At 37.5% G+C, this 19,916-nt stretch overlaps 2 protein-coding genes across 4 annotated transcripts in view; both read left to right on the forward strand.

Moving 5' to 3' along the window:
- Positions 1-19,916, forward strand: part of Pkn (serine/threonine-protein kinase N) — a 28,851-nt gene that overhangs the window by 8,615 nt on the left and 320 nt on the right. Inside the window, exons 4-17 of one of the 3 annotated variants that reach the window (XM_018538244.1) lie at positions 9,071-9,174; positions 9,818-10,025; positions 10,723-10,877; positions 15,631-15,882; positions 15,956-16,106; positions 16,167-16,254; positions 16,344-16,699; positions 16,773-17,011; positions 17,830-17,997; positions 18,462-18,779; positions 18,862-19,013; positions 19,090-19,309; positions 19,389-19,496; positions 19,565-19,705. In XM_018538244.1, the coding sequence (XP_018393746.1) occupies positions 9,071-9,174; positions 9,818-10,025; positions 10,723-10,877; positions 15,631-15,882; positions 15,956-16,106; positions 16,167-16,254; positions 16,344-16,699; positions 16,773-17,011; positions 17,830-17,997; positions 18,462-18,779; positions 18,862-19,013; positions 19,090-19,309; positions 19,389-19,496; positions 19,565-19,705 (2,660 nt within the window). The remainder of the gene's footprint in view (positions 1-9,070; positions 9,175-9,817; positions 10,026-10,722; positions 10,878-15,630; positions 15,883-15,955; positions 16,107-16,166; positions 16,255-16,343; positions 16,700-16,772; positions 17,012-17,829; positions 17,998-18,461; positions 18,780-18,861; positions 19,014-19,089; positions 19,310-19,388; positions 19,497-19,564; positions 19,706-19,916) is intronic. The other 2 variants (XM_018538247.1, XM_018538248.1) reach the window with 2 other exon arrangements.
- On the forward strand, positions 12,688-15,233 carry LOC108772672 (uncharacterized). Its single transcript, XM_018538249.1, has 2 exons — positions 12,688-13,789; positions 13,883-15,233. Exons 1-2 carry the CDS (start codon positions 12,935-12,937, stop codon positions 15,161-15,163), a joined length of 2,136 nt encoding a protein of 711 aa, XP_018393751.1. The 5' UTR covers positions 12,688-12,934; the 3' UTR covers positions 15,164-15,233.

Here is a 19,916-nt window from a genome sequence, read left to right on the forward strand (position 1 = left end):
TGAAGCGTCAGAAGTACAGCCGTAAGAAAGTATCATGCAACGTTAAAATTCTTACGTTCACGACTGAAATATTTGTGGTTCTCGAGGGAGAAATAATACTCTTGAGTTATTTATCAATGACGTAACTATAACTTAAGCTTCGTTGGAATGTTTAATTTCTAAGAATATTATATGTAAAATATACTCATATACATAGAAAGAACTGTTTTGCTGAAGTATCTAAGGTGGTCGAAGGTGATTACTTAGACATTGAAAAAATCTAAAAATTTAACTAAATATATGTATAAATTTGAAAATAATTTTGTTGGCCCATCGAAGTCATTACGTAGAAACCTCAAACATGATGAGCAATGATGTAACAAATTTTGATACGTACATTTGCTAAATTCTAGCGTAGAATATCAAACTTTTTTGTAGCATTGTTCATTAAAGCTTTTAAGTTTTCTACATAATTATTTTGATAGTCTCTAACTAAATTATTTTCAGTTTTGTATCTAGTTAAATTTTTAATCAACAAAATCGTTCTTTCCGTGTACCGTTAAATCGGGGTATGTTAAGTTAGCACCCCAACTATAGTACTCAGGAGTTCTGATTAGAGTTCCCACTTCCTTTTGACGAGACGAAGAGTTCCCTATAGTTAATAACAAGAGTTCCGCTCAATAAACATTTTTTTTACATGTTTTAAAAATGGGGCGCTAACTTTTTATCGAATTTCGAAGTGGAATAGTTTTGAGCGACTTAATAGCTTCAATTTGCGATTGCCTAGAGTTCCTGATATGTAAAAAAAATTTTCGAATATTAAAAAAAAAATTAAAAATTTTTGAAAAATTAATTTTTAGATACAATAGTTCTGATGATAATTTCTGCTTCTTTTTGACGATACGAAGAGTTCTCTATGATTTTTAATGACATATGCGCTTAATAATCATTTTTTAATAATTTTTAAAAAATGGGGTCCTAATTTTTTAACGAAATTAAAGGTCGCATAGTTCTGATCAGCTTAACAGAACTATTTTGTGAATACCTAGAGTTCTTGATACATAAAAAATATTTTTGAAGAATAATAAAATTTTAAAAAAATAGTAGAAATCTTTGAAAATTTTTTTGAGAGTACCGAGTAGTTCTGTTCGGAGTTCTGGACAGTTCTCGACGAGTTCTGTCGAAAAGTATCAGGGCTCAAAAAGATTGGACCAACGGTTTCTGAGATATACTTATTTAAAAGTTGTGATCTTACAAATTTAACAAATGTCGCTGTATCTTACAAACCGTTGGTCCAATCGCTTTTTCACCTGACAGTTTTCGATAGAATTCGTCGAGAACTACAAGAAACGCTACTCAGAACTACTCGGTACTCTCAAAAAATTTTCCGACGTGGGACTTGGAAAAAAATTTGAAGTCAAAATTTTTTGGGAGTACCGAGTAGTTCTGAGTAGTGTTTCTTATAGTACTCGACGAGTTCTATCGAAAACTATAAGGTGAAAAAGCGATTAGACCAACGGTTTGCAAGATACAGCGACATTTGTCAGAAGATCAACAATTTTTAAAGTGAGTATATCTCGGAAACCGTTGGTCCAATCGCTTTTTTACCTTACAGTTTTCGATAGAACTCGTCGAGTACTATAAGAAACACTACTCAGAACTATTCGGTACTCTCAAAAAAATTTTCAGATTTTTACTATTTTTTTTAAACTTTATTATTCTTCAAAAATATTTTTTATGTATCAAGAATTCTAGGTATTCACAAAATAGTTCTGTTAAGCTGATCAGAACTATGCGACCTTTAATTTCGTTAAAAAGTTAGCACCCCATTTTTAAAAAATTATTAAAAAATGATTATTAAGCGCATATGTCATTAAAAATCATAGAGAACTCTTCGTATCGTCCAAAAGAAGCAGAAATTATCATCAGAACTATTGTATCTAAAAATTAATTTTTCAAAAATTTTTATTTTTTTTTTAATATTCGAAAATTTTTTTTACATATCAGGAACTCTAGGCAATCGCAAATTGAAGCTATTAAGCCGCTCAGAACTATTCCACCTCGAAATTCGATAAAAAGTTAGCACCCCATTTTTAAAAAATGTAAAAAAAATGTTTATTGAGCGGAACTCTTGTTATTAACTATAGGGAACTCTTCGTCTCGTCAAAAGGAAGTGGGAACTCTAATCAGAACTCCTGAGTACTATAGTTGGGGTGTTAACTTAACATACCTGTTAAATCGGATATTCCGTATATGTAGCTATCTAATATAGTTCCGTAACATAAGACCCCTCCGGACGCACGTAATACCTACCGTATTGCAGTGCAGCTCATTGTGCTTCCGTATAACTACAGCGAGCGGACGAATATATCGTTTGTTATCAGACCTCATCAGAGCTCGTAGAATTTCTTAATCGAGCCGAGAAGCGGATGTTCCTTTTTGCCAAACTCTCAGTACACCTTCTGCCATTTTTATTACGTATTGACGATCTTAATATTTGTTCTCATCAATGTGCGAAGATCCATCTGCAAAATAAATTGATCTTAGAAAAAAGCGCACATTATCACATTGAAATCTAAAAACGTCTCAGAATTTTATTTTGTCTAACTTACATAATACATGATTCCGATGTTATCAGTATAAATCTTACGATATATCTACTGCGGGAACTGGTGCTCGAGATTATGAGCAAGTCGATAAACCCTGTATAAAATATAAACATCTTGTAACTCGTCTCATCCGTCATATAAAATCGGTGCTGTCTAACGCGGTGCTCTCATCCCGTCTGCACTCGTGTGCGATGCGTTCACCATGGATGGCAATTGACGCCTACGATCATTCAATGATTGCGGATAACCGATAGGTTCCGGTAGCCCGTGTCAAGGATATGAAGCGTTCACGACGAGCGGAGTCTTGTTCTCGCAAATAATTATCTAATTTATCTCCGTACAGTCTCTCGACAAATTATGCATCACGACTGCGTGTACGTCGCTGTATTATTCGTACTCGATTTTAAGTGATTTTCGCTGGCATAACTGCCGCTACATTATTGCTTTTTTAACGTAATACTTTCTATTGGACCGGTCTCGCGATTTTCTCGATCGGCGCAACCAACCGGTGGCTCTATGCTAATAACTTAACTGCTACTTGCCGAACGCCCGGGGGTTACTTGCCGTAGGTTTTTCGAGGTGTATGCTAATTTCTCGGTACGCTTTTACCATTTATGCTAATCGGCGCCTTGGGCGTGTTTATGGCAAAGTTTACCTGATACACGATAAAAAATTGAGCTACCTGCACCAAAGGTTACCTGGCCATCATAGTTTTTTCCTTTTTAGACATTACAAGGTGTTAAATCCTGCATTATGCCTACATTGTGTATTGTCTCGAAATATGATTATTATGGAGAATGTTTTTAATTCGATTGTTCTTTGAACAAGAAAAAGAGAAAAGTTTTTACCAATTTTTAATAAATATTGTGCAACTTAAATCTTGAAAACTACGTTCAGCAGAAAAAACAATTGTAAAATTCTTATATAATTTCTTTAACACATTTTGAGATTCAATAAGAAACCAAGGACAAGACAGTCATATTAAAGAATTTTACAACTACGGTTACAAAACTGCTTTTTCTGCCGAACATAGCCAATTTCACTTATGATTTCCGAGAAGAGCATTCTCTTCTCGTAATTTCGATATAATGAAATTGATTAATAAAATTCTAATTTTTTTCTAAGAAGTACTAGAGATCATGATATGTTTTGAGAAGTTTTAATAAATTAAATATAAAAAATAAAAATCTGGAAATATAGAATCAATATCATAGTTTTAATGATGGAAATAGATAATAATAATTTTTATTTTATTGGAATTAGCTGGAGTCACAATACTCTTTAATAAAACTCTTGAGGTATTATCTGGAACTCGAGAAACACCCACACTGTCAGATATCCGAGAAAAGTATTTTAGCCATGGGAACTTCACAGAGATCTCGTTGCGTCCACTTGACGCAAGCATTTGTTATATGACGAGATACTAGAAACGCATGTATGTAGCTGTCGATGCTGGCTTAGATGTATAAATAAAGCGCCTCGCCTCTCGCGGAGTTATGGTAATTATTTTAGTCAATGCCGTAATATATAAGGATGTTGCTGACAATCATCGCACAGGAACAATTGCTTCTTACATGCATTAACGAACTGTGCAAGAGCTCTCCCTCCCTGGCGCGTTCATGCTTTATGAACATATCGCTAACTCATGTTCGTGTAGATGAAACAACTTTGACGCGAGCCGAGTTATGAATGAAATGGAGAAACGACAAGAGAGAGAGATCGGCACGCATCGCGCGATAACATTAATGCATATTGCGGTTGCGTGTGTAATCATCGAGAAATTACCGTATATAATTTCTGTATATTCTTAAGAGATTATTACACTAATTTTTGATCTGCGCAATTTTCCATATTAAGATAATAAGAAGGCTTACATGCTTCTCGTCATTTTTCGAAGTTTGAAGGATACTAACCCTTCGTCTGCTATAATATTTTTACTCCTTTCGTCTACAATTTGAGTCTTTTTTGTCCAGCCCAAAATTTTGGGTATGTTAAGTTAGCACTCCAACTATAGTTGAAATATAATAAAGTTTAAAAAAAATAGTGGAAATCTTTGAAAATTTTTTTGAGAGTACCGAGTAGTTCTGAGTAGCGTTTCTTATAGTTCTCGACGAGTTCTATCGAAAACTGTAAGGTGAAAAAGCGATTGTCCAGAACTCCGAGTAGAACTACTCGGTACTCCCAAAAAATTTTTGACCAAAAATTTTTTTTCTAAGTCCCACGTCGGAAAATTTTTTGGGAGTACCGAGTAGTTCTGTTCGGAGTTCTGGACAGTTCTCGGTGAGTTCTGTCGAAAAGTATGAGGGCTCAAAGCGATTGGACCAATGGTTTCCGAGATATATTCTAAAAATTGTTGATCTTCTGACAAATGTCGCTGTATCTTGCAAACCGTTGGTCCAATCGCTTTTCCACCTTACAGTTTTCGATAGAACTCGTCGAGTACTATAAGAAACGCAACTCAGAACTACTCGGTACTCTCAAAAAAATTTTCAAAGATTTCTACTATTTTTTTTAAACTTTATTATTCTTCAAAAATGTTTTTTATGTATCAAGAACTCTAGGTATTCACAAAATAATTCTGTTAAGCTGATCAGAACTATGCGACCTTGAATTTCGTTAAAAAGTTAGCTCCCCATTTTTAAAAAATTATTAAAAAATGATTATTAAGCGCATATGTCATTAAAAATCATAGAGAACTCTTCGTATCGTCAAAAAGAAGCAGGAATTATCATCAGAACTATTGTATCTAAAAATTAATTTTTCAAAAATTTTTAATTTTTTTTTTATTATTCGAAAATTTTTTTTACATATCAGGAACTCTAGGCAATCGCAAATTGAAGCTATTAAGTTGCTCAGAACTATTCCACCTCGAAATTCGATAAAAAGTTAGCACCCCATTTTTAAAAAATGTAAAAAAAATGTTTATTGAGCGGAACTCTTGTTATTAACTATAGGGAACTCTTCGTCTCGTCAAAAGGAAGTGGGAACTCTAATCAGAACTCCTGAGTACTATAGTTGGGGTGCTAACTTAACATACCCCAAAATTTTTTACTTTTCATCTCTATTATATTATTCTTTAAAGCTTTTGGAGTGAATCTCACCCTTCAAAATTGAAAATTGAGCCACTTTTTTAAGGCTAACTCTTATTAAATTTTCGCTTTTTAATGTGAGATTTCCTTCAAAGAATTTAGAGCTGTTAGAGCTCAAAAGTTATTTAATAAAAACTGAAATTTAAGAGTAAAATTTTGCTTATGATAAAAAAAAGTCCAGATTTCAAAGAGTTTAATTATCCTTTTATTTGAGTATAACAAAGATGGAGCATTGGTGGCCGCGTATCGCCTCGATACGTTTTGCATAACCACCTCGCGCGGTCGCTGCGCTGTCCTTTTCTCCTTTCGCTGCGAGCAAAAGGCAAAGAGCAATTATCCGTTTCTCGAGAGTGCACACACTCTCCCTACCGAAAGGGTTGCGTGCGCCGCGCCTGGCGAGTTCATTGAACCAACACACGACAGTGGCTGTGAATAGCTGCAGCCACCTTGCGCGTTTTACACAGCTACCCTTTCGTTTTTTTTCTTGTGTACATCGATACCCTCTCGGTTTGTTTCTCGATGAAAGGATGTTTAAAAAAAAAAAAAGGGAAAGAGGCGGTTCGAGAGAAAGAGAGAGAGAGAGAGAGAGAGCAACGAGGACAGGCGGAAGGGCGATCAGGAAGGGTGGGTAGGTGGGTGCAGTTGACGGTATCAAAAACAAGGAAAGCCTTTGTCGCCGGGCCTCCGCATGCAGCAAGGGCAGAAGTGCAGAATATAATGGGGCACGTGTTCGGTCGAGCTGCGCTAATGACACGGTTTCACGGAGCTCTCGATGCCGCATTGTCCACGCAAACTCTTTTATACCGCCTCCGCCTTCGTCGTCGTTTTCGCCGCATTGTAAAGCCTGGTACGTGGTTCGCATATTCGCGCAGACTCGGCTCTCCATTTCTCTCGATATTTTCTCGTTATATCTACTTGTCGCGATCCCTGGGAATAATAGCTGTCCCGCGATTGTCCGAGAGGTTTGTCGATGGAGTCACCAGGAATTGATAAGATCTATAGATTCTGCAGAGAATTAATTAAAGTCTTTGCTCGCGAGTGGAACCGTAAAAATAAATCCCTGTGTGCTAATTAGATTTAGATTCTTTTCTGAGAAGTGTGCGACGTAAAAAGAAACCTACCTGCACTGAAAGAATTATTTCGCTAAAGTTAATGATTATTTTGACAATCTATTAAAACTTTTAAAATCTGTATCTACTTATAGAGACTTGTAGAGACTGTATCTACTTATAGAGAAATTTATAGAGACTTCACTAAAATTATCCTTTCCGTATGTTATTAAATGCAAAGTGTATCGAAATAGTATGGATGTCGGAAATAATGTTCTCCTATGCAATCGTTTTGTTTTTTTTTTTTTTTTCAGTTCTAATTCAACATGTAAGTATTTGCAGAACTTCCCGGGAAACTTTGCGATCCTTTGCGTTTCATGCTAGAGAGGAGCATAAATAACATTACAAATATAGATACTTAGTTTTCATGCCGATCGTTTAACCGTTCATGTGATTCCCGGGCTCTAAGCTAACAATTAACATACTTTTTTGGTGATATAACGTATTTGAAGTATCGCGTGAAAAATCGCGCATCTCTGCTCGCTCCCTCACATCGCCTTATTCGGACACGTCAGACATGCTTCGTGTGCATAGACGGTGTGCAAGCGTGTCTGTCCGCGTTCGCCCATTCGCGTCGAACGGGCACTACGCGTCGTTTATCGCGACGTGCGTGCGTGCGTGCTTATGTGCGTACGCGCGCGCACAGAGAAATCGCGGAACCGTGCACGTGTTTACGGTAGCTTCCCGCGCGCCCAGGCATGGGTGCATAATAGGCATATTTCGATGGAGGAAAGGGTGCCCCACATCGCAGCGTTAACGAGCTAAATTCGTGCGCCTGCAGTTATACACGATGCAACGGTGTGTCGCCGAACATCGACCGACATGAATCACATTGGCCTTGAAATAACGATGTAACTTACTGTTTAAAGTAAAATAAATTGTTCGAAGAAATGACATTTTTTAAAAATAAGTCATTTGAGTCATTTAGCACAAACGAAATGACATGCATTCTCAAATTTTACCCTTATTTTCGCTCAAAATTATTAAATTATATTTTTATATTTTTTAATTATTAAATTATATTTATATAATTAGAATTTCATTTTAAATAACATTTGAGTTATAAACTAGTTGATAATAGAGACGTTGAAAAGTAATCCAAATTTTTTTTTTGAAGCCTTATAGAACTTTGCAGACGGAGAATTAATTTATATCTCAAGTAGATATAATCGTTTAAATGGTTTGCATTACGTAAGAAATTATTTATATATATGCTCTCTTAAGAAGATTCGCAATTAGAGAGACGTCAGAGCACATCTGCGTCATTAAAATATACGAAATATAACAAAAAGTAACGATATGATTATGTAAAGTACACTGATTAATATAATTGTTGAAAGTTCCGGTGAGTACGGAAATAACGCTCGTAATTATGACTTGCATTTCCCACACCGTTCCGGTACGAATTACATGTACGTGGTATTTTATTCATACGCATTCTAATATTAGTACATTATGTATGCATTATTGTATTATTCGTATAAAATGTAGTCGCAAGTCTATATTCGCGTACGTAGAGATTCTGTCGAGAGTTGAGTCTGACGCAATTGTCAGATAATTCCCCGTTGTATCTCGAAGACGTTTATGATAGACAGGCAGAATGAACGCGGTGAAAAGGAAGCGATGGGAAATTCATAACGGCGCGTTCCTGAAACAAAGCGGGACATCACTTTTTTTCCACACTCCCCCATATACTTGACTTGAATACGTGGGAGTCTGGGCGTTTTCAGCATGTCAGCACTAGGTGATGGAAAGTAGAATCCAACCGCGCTGTACGATCTCGCTTGTCAAATCATGGAGATTGTCAGACATGAACAAACGGTCACGTGTACGGCGGCAGTTGCTTATATACTAACGTGGAAAATCCGGACGTGACGTGAAGAAGGATACCCGCGGGCTAAAGAAAGCGGACTCGAATCGCACGTGGAACGTTAGAAAAAAAAATATATATGCTTGTGTGTGTATATATATATGTATTATACGTGGGCAGTTTGATAAGTTAGTAACTTTTTAAAAGAAGACTATGTTGAAAAATAAATGAAATTTTAGTAAAAAAAATTAAAAAGAATCTTGATGGACTTATCAAACTTTATCACTGACTTATCAAACTTTCCTCGTGTGTGTATATATATTTGTATTTATGACAATTACGACCACTTTTGAAGCTCGTACAGTGTTCCGTTTCATCGAGAGAGATCTCGTTCGCCGCGTTTAACATCGGTATCACCGATATGTCAGGTCATATCGAATTCTTTTATTTCGTGAACGTTTATTTTTGTTTCAGACACGCCTCTATCACCGATGGGGCCTTCGTCGCCGAGTCAGGAAGGTCTATTCACGGATCTTCGACTTCTGTCCTTGGAGAAGCAGCTCAATATCGAACTAAAGGTAGAAATCCGCTTGCTGAAGAGATACTATTGAATTACGATATACATTACAAAATTACAAGCAGACATTTACGATATCCGCGAATGACATTGCGCGATATCGAACTGTCATTTATCAAGATTTTTAGCAGCAATTGCGATATCGGAGATACCGATAACATAATAACGGCTCTTTCAGTAATAAATATAATATAAATATAAAAAAATATATTATATGTCAATATATAACTTCTTGATAATAATATACATTTAGAATATAATTCTCGCAAAGTCGTTGTATATAACACTTTCTGAGTGATTACGCAGAACTTCGATAATTCTCTTTCACTTTTCTTATATCAGCCTCGCGTGAGTCAGCGCAGTGAGTCGCTCACAGTTTTTCTCTTACTAAAAATAATCTCTCGTTACATCACTCAGGGATTTGAAATAATTAGACTAACGCGCCCGAACTCTTTGCAGTTATCACTTGTTAATGCACAAGCGTTAATTATTTGCAATTATACCTCTTCCTATTTTCTCTTTTTAACGAAGTTAAAAAGTTGTTTTTTTGTGCATTATACTTTTAACGTTCATTTTGTTACTATATAATAGCATTTAAATAAAATAATACACATATAATGTCATACGTTTTATGTCCACGATAGGTCAAGCAAGGTGCTGAAAACATGATTCAGAGTTTAACGAGTGGCCATCGCGATAAGAAATTGCTACAGGAGGCTCAACAAATGCTAGATGATTCCCGCGCCAAAATCGAGTTCCTACGTATGCGGATTATGAAGGTGCGCCAGGCACGGCAGCAGCAACAGCGAGGCGATGCACCACCACCGAATGGTGAAACAACTAGTAATAAAGGTACACATGGGTCGTTATTAATAACAATTTATGTATGTAATATTTGATCGAACTTGAGAAGGAGAAGATATATAATTAAAAGAATGTTCGTTCTCTCTAAAATATTTTTTCTACAAATAAAATAATTAGTTCGTCAATATTGATTTTAATAAACTTAAAGACACAAGTTGTATTTGCATAGAGAGCTAAAATGCTTCGTTATTTATTTAAATAATGTACGCGCTATCAGAAGTTCTGCTTAATTCTGTGTAATATGTGTATCGTCAGCTCTATCTAATTGTTTGAACGTTATAGTTAAGCTGTATACATTTCATTGTTAACGTGAGGTTTACGGAATGAAGACAGTAAGCTGACATTTACTGCGGTAATGAAACTGTCTCAGAACATGGTATACATTCGTATCTCACTCAGGAATTCGTGCCGTGTATTCAATATAAAAGTACAATGTTGCATATGTTCGTTATTGTAGTAAATGGCATTTCTTGGAAGGAAGCGCTTTGTTCGTCGAAGGATATATTCGTTACGCGTGTAATAGTTTACTTTTTCCCCGCTATAAAGCGTGGGTGGATACATTACGTAAGAAGATAATCATGCACCGTTGATAAATGAAAGCTTTGTATGAGTAATGGTTAGCGTTGCGAGTGTGATCTTTTAGTCGAATGTATAATGTGAATAAATAAGTATAATGCTTTTACAGACAGGTACGAGCCCAGCTTGGAGCTCGCATTGGAGGAGAGGGTGGAGGAGCTGCGGCATCGATTACGAATAGAAGCAGCTGTCGTAGAAGGTGCCAAGAACGTGATACGTCTTCTACAAAGTGCCAAAGTTGCTGATAAGAAGGCCCTAACTGAGGTACGTGGTTATTTCTTTTCTAATTCGCTATCCGTCGACGTGGAAACGGAAGCCGGAGTCTGCGCGTGACACGCAATCTGCGAAAGGTGTTTGTATGTGTATAGCGTTAAAGGAAGCCATTTACGTCACTTCGTCGACAGAGCTGTTTCGAAATGATAATAACGTGGAAATTGTCCGACTACTCTCTTAGTGAAAATATACACAATGAGGACAATTTCCGCTTCTAGCGCAACAAGATGAATTTTTTTTCTCTTAAATTAGCAAACGCAATGTATGTGTAAGAATATTCCCACTACTTTATTTGCCATATATCAAAAGTTTTTTTTTTACGTCAATTATGTTTTCTATAAAATTTTTTGTTATGCTATTTTAAGTTAAATGATTAGGAAAATGTTTTTTCTGTAAATTGATTACAATAATCTCGAGAATTAACGTTAAAGACAGATCGCGTGTAAGCGATGATGTGTCCGCTACCGCCAGTACGAAAACGACTCTTGTCGACAGCCGGATCGCGCGGGCGATGTCGGCGTCGTAATGCATGTCGACGTGGACCCCGGAGGGTCGGTGGCGGCGTATACGCGCGTCTCTCAAAATAGCTCGCCGAATACCCGCGCCACCCCACCGTTTCTCGTGACGCCTTTTCGGGTCGCGCTTAGTTACCATCTCTCGAGGAGAACTGGCATCACCCAGTATCGTAAGCACCGCGATAAACCGACGACATGTGCACCGGCCGACTGCGAAGGAGGCGCCCGTGGAATGTATACGTCCATCAAGTGGACATTCAAGAAGATATCGATCACACGTTCGGATAATCGTGGCTGTTAATTATGATCTGAACTCGAAGACTGACACGAAGCCGCCCAATGGTCGTAGCCCGTTTGGAGTCGCCCCGCAGCTCTCTTTTCGAACGCTGCACTCCAAAGAAGACTGACGTCTGCTTCAGAATCGATTTAAGCTGTCAGGATACTTGTATACTAACTGGACGCTCAAACATCTCTGATCGAGTCATAAACAATCCGTTACTTAGCGGAAGTTTGAATCTTGTTTGATCCTTGAATGCTTGAATGTGTGTAACATATGCGAGTTACTCAGAGATAATCGATCCGTTGCCTTTTAGATTGTACGTGCTAAATAATTTTACGCTCACGTAAGATGTCTATGTTTTGAATACTCTTGACTACCGGCAATTATCGAGACTGAATAGTCTACAATTGTAATTAAAATTTTTTAATAACTCGTACACCGATTTTTGTATCGTAGTACAATCTCGCCTGACCGTGCATTGTTATTGCGCACAATTATTACGTCAGTGAGCGTCGAGCGTATGAAAAATGCCATGTTATTCCAAAAAATATTTTTAATGCGACTGCATATTGCTCCAAAATTATATTGTGCTAATTATATACATGGCCGCTCTATATTGCTCAGTTTGTTGCCTTACGAGAGATGGAAACCGCGGTAGTTGCAACAATCGTAAACATATTGTGTAATATGCAATGATGAGCTGACACATCACAATTGTTTCAGACATTAAACATATTTTATACGTAGATAATAATTGAATGCAAAGAGCGATAATCACTGTGTCATATCGAAGTTGAATCTTCAGGTATCGACGCTAAAATTTTGCAACGTTAAAGTGGAAAGAAACGCACTCGGATAGTTCTCGAACATACGGGACCCGAAAATAGATCGGTGGCGATGCAATACCGCAGTATTACCATCCTTCCGGGAAAAACTGCGCCACGGATGAGATTGTGAAGCACGAGTAGCTCAATTCTTAAATAGATATTATATAAGATTTCTTTTCAATATATTACGAAATTGGATGAAGAATTAGATGAACGGTCACGGGTGACTAATCGGCATTTTGTGTACGTTCGAGTAGAGAGACTGCAAATCCATGAATAGAAGAAGAAGAAGAACCTTTTCGATACGGAGGAGAAGAGAGCAGATCGCTCGAACGTGTTTTCTTGATAGCAGAGACGATAGGATAACAATAATGTCGTGCGGTGGATGAAGGCACGACGGAGGTTAAGGAAGAAGAGAGGCGCAAGATGTACGGACGTCAGGATAATTCGGACGACGGTAGCTCGAGCCAGGTGCCACCGTGGCTTGTGCGCGCCGAAGTCACGATCCGCCACGGTGACACGGTGACCTCCGAGACCGTGCAAATGCCTCCGGGTACCACTACCACCACCGACGCGGGCGGCATCCGCATGACGTGCCGCTGGAATACGAACGAACCGAACTCGACATCAACATCAGCCACCACGTCCAACGCTTTCCTGTCATCTGGTAGTACCGCCGGCGGCTATGGCTTTCAACGAGGCAATATACTCTTCACGTCTACACCGCCCGAGAGATCAAGCGGATCGTACACTCTGCCACGCTTGGGTTCGTCTGGTAATAACGACTCTATCTCGTCTAGAGGCCGAACGAACGTTTCTGACTCTGGCTACACCAGCGAACAGTTCTCGCCGCACACGTATTCGTCCTTGCCCGCACGACGCTCTTCTCAACAGTACAATCATCGATGTAAAAGCTCGTGCAGCATAGTACTTTCCACCGTAGGCACGGATAAGCCTAATCCTGAGAAAGTTCCGTCTGTCGATCAGTGGCACCATCGATCCCCGCACCAATATGCCTTTTCACGTCATCAATTCAGTACAGTCCCGGAAGTCTGCGAGGATTGTGCGGAGGGAAGCTCATCGAGTGCTTTCACTACACATTTTTGCACTCGCGTCGCAGAAAAGACTGCGAATAACAGGAAGGCCATTGCAGTAAGCAAGGACGCGGCATCGCAAACCACTGACATCGAATCGGTGCGCTCGTCGTCGACTGTCAAGAGCAGCAAAATTAGGAGGAAATTTAGTACTGGTACTAATCAGCATAGCGAGCAGAAAAAGGAGGTGAGTCATCATTATGGATTCTGCAATATGTAGTAAACATATGAAACAGATTGTTCACGACGAGTCTCAAATGTGACAATTATCTTCTTTCAGCAGGAAATCCGATCGCCCCCGGCATCAGTTGGGAATACCAGTACCAGTCCTCCTACTGATCCAGAGAAATCAGATTCATCCGCGAAAGAGGACAGCAGTAAGCGCAAGTCACGAACGGTGCACATCGATGTGTACTGCACTGGATCTGATGACGATGCCAGTACAGACACGATCAGCGAAGACGATCGCAGCACGCCCATGACCGTCTTTGAAAATGACGACGTTAAAGTCATTCACACTCAAGCGGCAGATAACTTGCCGCGAGGATTTGAAGATACAAACGCGTTTCTAAAGCGCAATGCCGAGCGACGCGCAAGTTTTAGAAACGCTCCGATGAGGATGCCCTCGTTGGCTAGCTCGAAGGGATACGATAGCGACGAAGTTCTGAGTTCCCTTTATCCCTCGCGATTCAGCTCATATAGCGGAATACGGGACCTTGATTCCGTCCCGTGGTCTACAGTGTCGTCTAGCACGGCTCTTTCGCCATGTGATTACGATTCGACTATGACATCGTCGAAAGACACCTATTCTGATATCGAGTCCCTGATCAACAGTAAATCTGGCTTAACGCCTTGCGACAGCTTCGAATACGCCAATACCGCGGATCGCGACAGAATACGAAAAATGGATATTTTGGCAAAAACAAGTAATGAGAAAAACAAAATCTGGCGATCGCCGCAAATTGAACGGAAACATCTGCTACGGAACAGGAAGATGAGAGAGTACTTCGAGAAGCATGAGATAAATTGGTCGTCTGGAGACAGTGCCGAAGATTCCGACGAAAGCGGAGCAGTCGGTTGGAGTTTCTTATCCGGCGATGACAAATCACGATTTGTTAAAAGAGATTCGATTGTCCGTTGTACGAGCGAAGGTCAAATAGAGGAATCTAGTGTGACTAATGTAGATTCGAAACATAGAAGTGATCAAAAGGAACACTCTCAGTTTGCGATACACAGAGATGTCCCAACAAATGTTTTACGTGATCATATTGGTCCGTTTGGATCGAAAAGCCCTTCTCCTCTTCCTTCGACCATACCCTCCCGCGTAACGTCTCCCTTCACTACACTGTATGGAGAAAAAACTGAACATGTTCTAAAAGCCTCAAAATTTGGAGGAGTAATTAGCGCGTTTCGAAAGCCTGGACATCATATAGGTCCCTCGAAAAATCCGATGTGTTCGTGCGAGCATTGCCGAAGATACTTCGAGAACGGAGAAAGAGGACGATCTTTTTCATTGAGCGAGCTCGAACGTCATCCGGCCTTCAAATCGCGAAAAGAGTGACATTCAATTTTATTAGAATCTTAGGATCTCTCTTGAGGATCTTAAACATATTGATTCTTTAGTTTTTACAAGACGATAAATGCTTTCCACTTTATTTATTTATGTTATAAGATTTGTATGCTTAAAAAAATTGCGTTCCATTGCATGGCGATTAAGGACAATATAAACTTGTATATTGTAATTTGTGTGCTTAATTTACATTTCTTAAAGTATTCCATGTACTCTATAAATAGCTTTTTTATCTAAATTAATTACGAGGACTGCTAAAAACACATTCTGCTGAAAATTGAGCATTTATAAAAATTAACAAAGATGTACTATATTGATTGCATCGTTAATAAATATTATGTCGAACATCATTTGTGTGTTTACTTGTATATATAATCCTCTCTGTTTACACATTATACTGATATTAAATATCTTAGCTCTTGTAATGGCACTATTACATAAATCATAAATTACTACAGGCGCAAGCAAGCCTCGCGGAATCCAGTAGAAAATTGGACTTACTCAGATTGTCCCTCGAGCTCAGAAGGCAAGAGCTACCTCCCGACAGTGGTACCGCAGCTCAATTAAAGAGAGAATTAGCTAGCGTTCAGTCGGCTAGTCCAGTTCCTGTTACATATACATCATTACAACCGTTTCGCGGTCCTTTAGAGGGTAAAGCTACTGTACCAGCTTCAGTATCGAGATGCGCAGCTGTCACAGGACAATTAGAGGTATATCGAAAAACATACAGTTAACGAACTCAACGGTATTATTTCTTTGTACTACATATTGCAATGTATTTAGGTAAGATTAATGGGATGTCAAGACTTAGCGGAAGAAGTGCCTGGGCGTACGAGGAGGGAACACCCCGCTAGTCCTGATTTACGTAGCTTCGTTAAAGGTGTTACAGGACGCAGCTCAAGCAAGTCATATAGTGTGAAAGACGAAACAAGCAGTAAGTTTTCGATAATTTGAGATTAACATTTTCGAATTCTTTACTAAATATTGTTTTCAGATGATATTATGGCAGTTATAAAATTGGATAACCAAACCGTAGGACAAACTAGTTGGCGTCCATGTTCCCAACAAGCTTGGGACCAAAGGTAATACTAATTAATAAATGTATTATCTCAATTAATAAATGAATAATTCCATTTCTTTATATTATTATGTATTCAATAAAAATTTTTAGGTTTTCTATCGAACTTGATAAATCAAGAGAACTTGAAATAGGCATTTATTGGAAAGATTGGAGATCTCTTTGTGCAGTCAAGTTTTTACGTTTAGAAGAATTCATTGATGACGTTAGACACGGCATGGCTCTACAGTTGGAACCACAAGGCCTTCTGTTCGCAGAAATAAAATTCCTAAATCCGATGATATCACGAAAGCCTAAATTGCAGCGTCAACGCAAGATCTTTAAGCAGCAAGTGAAAAATTTCCCAAGAGCAAATCAAATGAACATAAATGTTGCAACGTGGGGTAGGCTGCTTAAACGTTCGGCGCCTTCATTGCACAATTCCAGAAGTTCAGAAAGTCCACCGTCAGGTAAAGATTAAAACTTGTCTACGTAAAGTGCATAATATTGCAAAGAATTTATCTAATATATATTGATTTGCAGGACCACAACCGTTGCAACTTGTATTTGATACCTCAGTAGAAGACAAGCCTGAAACTCCCGGTGAAGTGCCTGATCCAGAAAAAGGCGGATTGGGTGGTGCACGGCCTTTAGGTATGTCAACATCGAGTAGTAGTCCAACTTTACCACGTCCTCCGGAGCATCCTCCCCCACCGCCACCAACTGCGCCAAAAAAGTCTTCTGCACCTGCACCTACATCACCTCCTAAATTGGATCAAGAGGTAAGTCTTGTATTTCTGTATATAGCAGTATTATTTTTTAAATAAAAAATTAAACATAATAATGTACAGTAATATTATTAGGAATGTTATTTATTGTATTATATGTATTTGTCAATCTTTGCTTTTGATGTAAAGATATAAGATTGTTAAGTCGCAAATTGTTATGTAATTGTTATGAGTTTATGCTATTATATGATATGTGTATGGAGAGTTTTCATTACATTACGAATACATATAATTTATTATTCTCATATATCATATTTTTATGATATTTCTACTTTTAATCACTTTATAAGAAGATTGTAGCAATGTATTAGAATTTCAAAGCTGGGATCTTTTGGTTATGGGACAAAATAGTTTATAAAATAAATGTATAATAGATATATTTTTTACAAAATTATAATTCTAATGTGTATATATGCACATGTATATCTTGATGGGGCATGTTATTAGATATTGTATATTTCTGCAATTATAAAAAGGTAGTATTAGTTCAATTTGCACTCGCTTTAAAAGAATGTCTTGTAGTCATTACACACTTTTTTTTTTTATTAAATAGATATATAGATTTCTTGTTTTCTGGCACAGTCGATTAAAACAATAGATATTTACACTTTTAAATTTTTTAAACGCAACAAAAATTTAAACTCCCTATTATAATAAATCATATGCTATTATAAAATAAATATATATTCCAAAATTTAAATTATATATTAGAGGTATATAGCTATGCATATCTTCAGTTTAAACAATTTCGATGCGCAATCTAAAATTTTCTGCAGTCAAAAAGAGTTTGAGCTAAAGAGATAGCAATGTAGTTACAGAGTGCATTAAGGGAGTTTGATTTTCTGCACAACGAGGAAAAGGGCGGGCCTCAGGGTGCAAATTTGAGGCCCCTTGTGACAGAGCCCCGCCCTGTGCTGATTGCACCACCCTCTCCACGCACACCCTCGCCCCAACCTGTCGTCGAGTTTCCTGAGGATGAGGTACATACCCTCCACATACACACAGCATTGCTTTGCTTGCTTTAGTATGTTGCATGTAAATATTGAAGAAAAAAATATAACTTGTAATGCTTTATCTTATAATGTAAATTATTTTTTTTATCTTTATAAATTATCATCTTATATACATATATTTATCTTTAATCCTTACTCTCTCTTCGAATCTTTCTATGCGTTGCATGTATTTTTAATTATAGTTATACGCTACATAGACAAAATTAATAATCACATGAAGATTTAATAATTATATATAATATTACAGCCTAATCTGCCATCGTCTAAGATTTAGGATACATCTTCAAAATGTCTTATTTTTATGACATACTTACTAATATATAATTCTCTTGTATACACAGTAATTAATCTTAATATATCTAACTTTATAATAATACATTAAAACATTCATTTGCCCATAACTAGCTTTTAAATAGAACTTTGTCTTTCAGGTTGTATATGAAATGCCAGCTAGACCTCTTCAATATAGAGATAGTGCCTATGAGTCAAGAAGACATTCTCAGCTCACTGGTATGACCTTGGAGAATTTCAGACTGCTCTCCGTACTTGGTCGTGGACATTTTGGCAAAGTGATACTGTCGCAATATAGAAATACGGGAGAGTACTTTGCAATCAAAGCCTTAAAGAAAGGAGATATTATAGCTAGAGATGAAGTGGAGTCATTACTTTCTGAAAAGAGAATATTTGAAGTAGCAAATACGACGCGTCATCCTTTCCTCGTTAATTTATTTGCGTGCTTTCAAACTGAGGTACCGATAATAGTTCTTTATTCTAGTATTTTTAATACATTTTTGTAAAATAGAAGAGAATAAGAAAGATACATTTTTTTAGGCACATGTATGTTTTGTAATGGAATATGCAGCTGGCGGTGATCTCATGATGCATATACATGCTGATGTTTTCGGAGAGCCACGCGCTGTGTTCTATTCTGCTTGTGTAGTTCTCGGATTGCAATATTTACATGAAAATCGTATTATTTACAGGTATGTAATGTGCATATAAGTAATTTAATAATATATTTTTATAGTTGATATATTTCATAGTGTATTTCATTTGCAGAGATTTAAAATTAGATAATCTACTATTAGATACAGAAGGTTATGTTAAAATCGCAGACTTTGGTTTATGTAAAGAAGGTATGGGATTTGGAGACAGAACAGGTACTTTCTGCGGTACTCCTGAATTCTTAGCACCCGAAGTTCTGACAGAGACTTCTTACACGCGAGCTGTAGATTGGTGGGGTCTTGGAGTCTTAATATTTGAAATGTTGGTTGGAGAGGTAATTTTATTTCTTTGATATATTATATAGTTTGTTTTAAATATATTTATATTGAATATTACATAAAAATGTATTTCAGTCCCCTTTCCCAGGTGATGACGAAGAAGAAGTATTCGATTCCATTGTAAATGACGAAGTACGATATCCAAGATTCCTTTCTCTGGAAGCAATCGCAATTATGAGAAGAGTAAGTTTGTCTTACTACTTTTTTGTTTCTCTGATATAAAACTTATCCACGTATATTCTCTGTAACAGTTACTCAGGAAGAATCCAGAAAGGAGATTAGGTAGCAGTGAAAGAGACGCTGAAGATGTTAAGAAACAAGCATTTTTCAGACACATAGCTTGGGATGATTTACTCCTAAGACGTGTGAAACCACCTTTTGTACCAGTAATTGTAAGTATTAATTTATTAATCCAAAGGAGGGTATTCATTTTTGAGGGTTTCGTGATTACTCAAGGATCGTTTTATTTTAATGTATCAATTTTTTCTTAAGTTTGGCGTTATTATAATAATTATTTTCGGTTTTGTGAAGAAAAATATGTAAGAAAACATGAAATAAAACCATGGTCCCCGTGCGTGCGTGCGTGCGTGCGTGGGTGGGTGA

The sequence above is a fragment of the Cyphomyrmex costatus genome, unplaced genomic scaffold (assembly GCF_001594065.2).
Source record: "Cyphomyrmex costatus isolate MS0001 unplaced genomic scaffold, Ccosl1.0 scaffold193, whole genome shotgun sequence".
Classification (NCBI taxonomy): Eukaryota; Metazoa; Arthropoda; class Insecta; order Hymenoptera; family Formicidae; genus Cyphomyrmex; species Cyphomyrmex costatus.

Bases quoted from the DNA above. Each gene is read 5' to 3' on its own strand.
- LOC108772672 (XM_018538249.1), top strand. From the start codon at position 12,935: ATGTACGGACGTCAGGATAATTCGGACGACGGTAGCTCGAGCCAGGTG. The intron at 13,790-13,882 runs GTGAGTCATCAT...ATCTTCTTTCAG, and splicing joins ATAGCGAGCAGAAAAAGGAG to CAGGAAATCCGATCGCCCCC.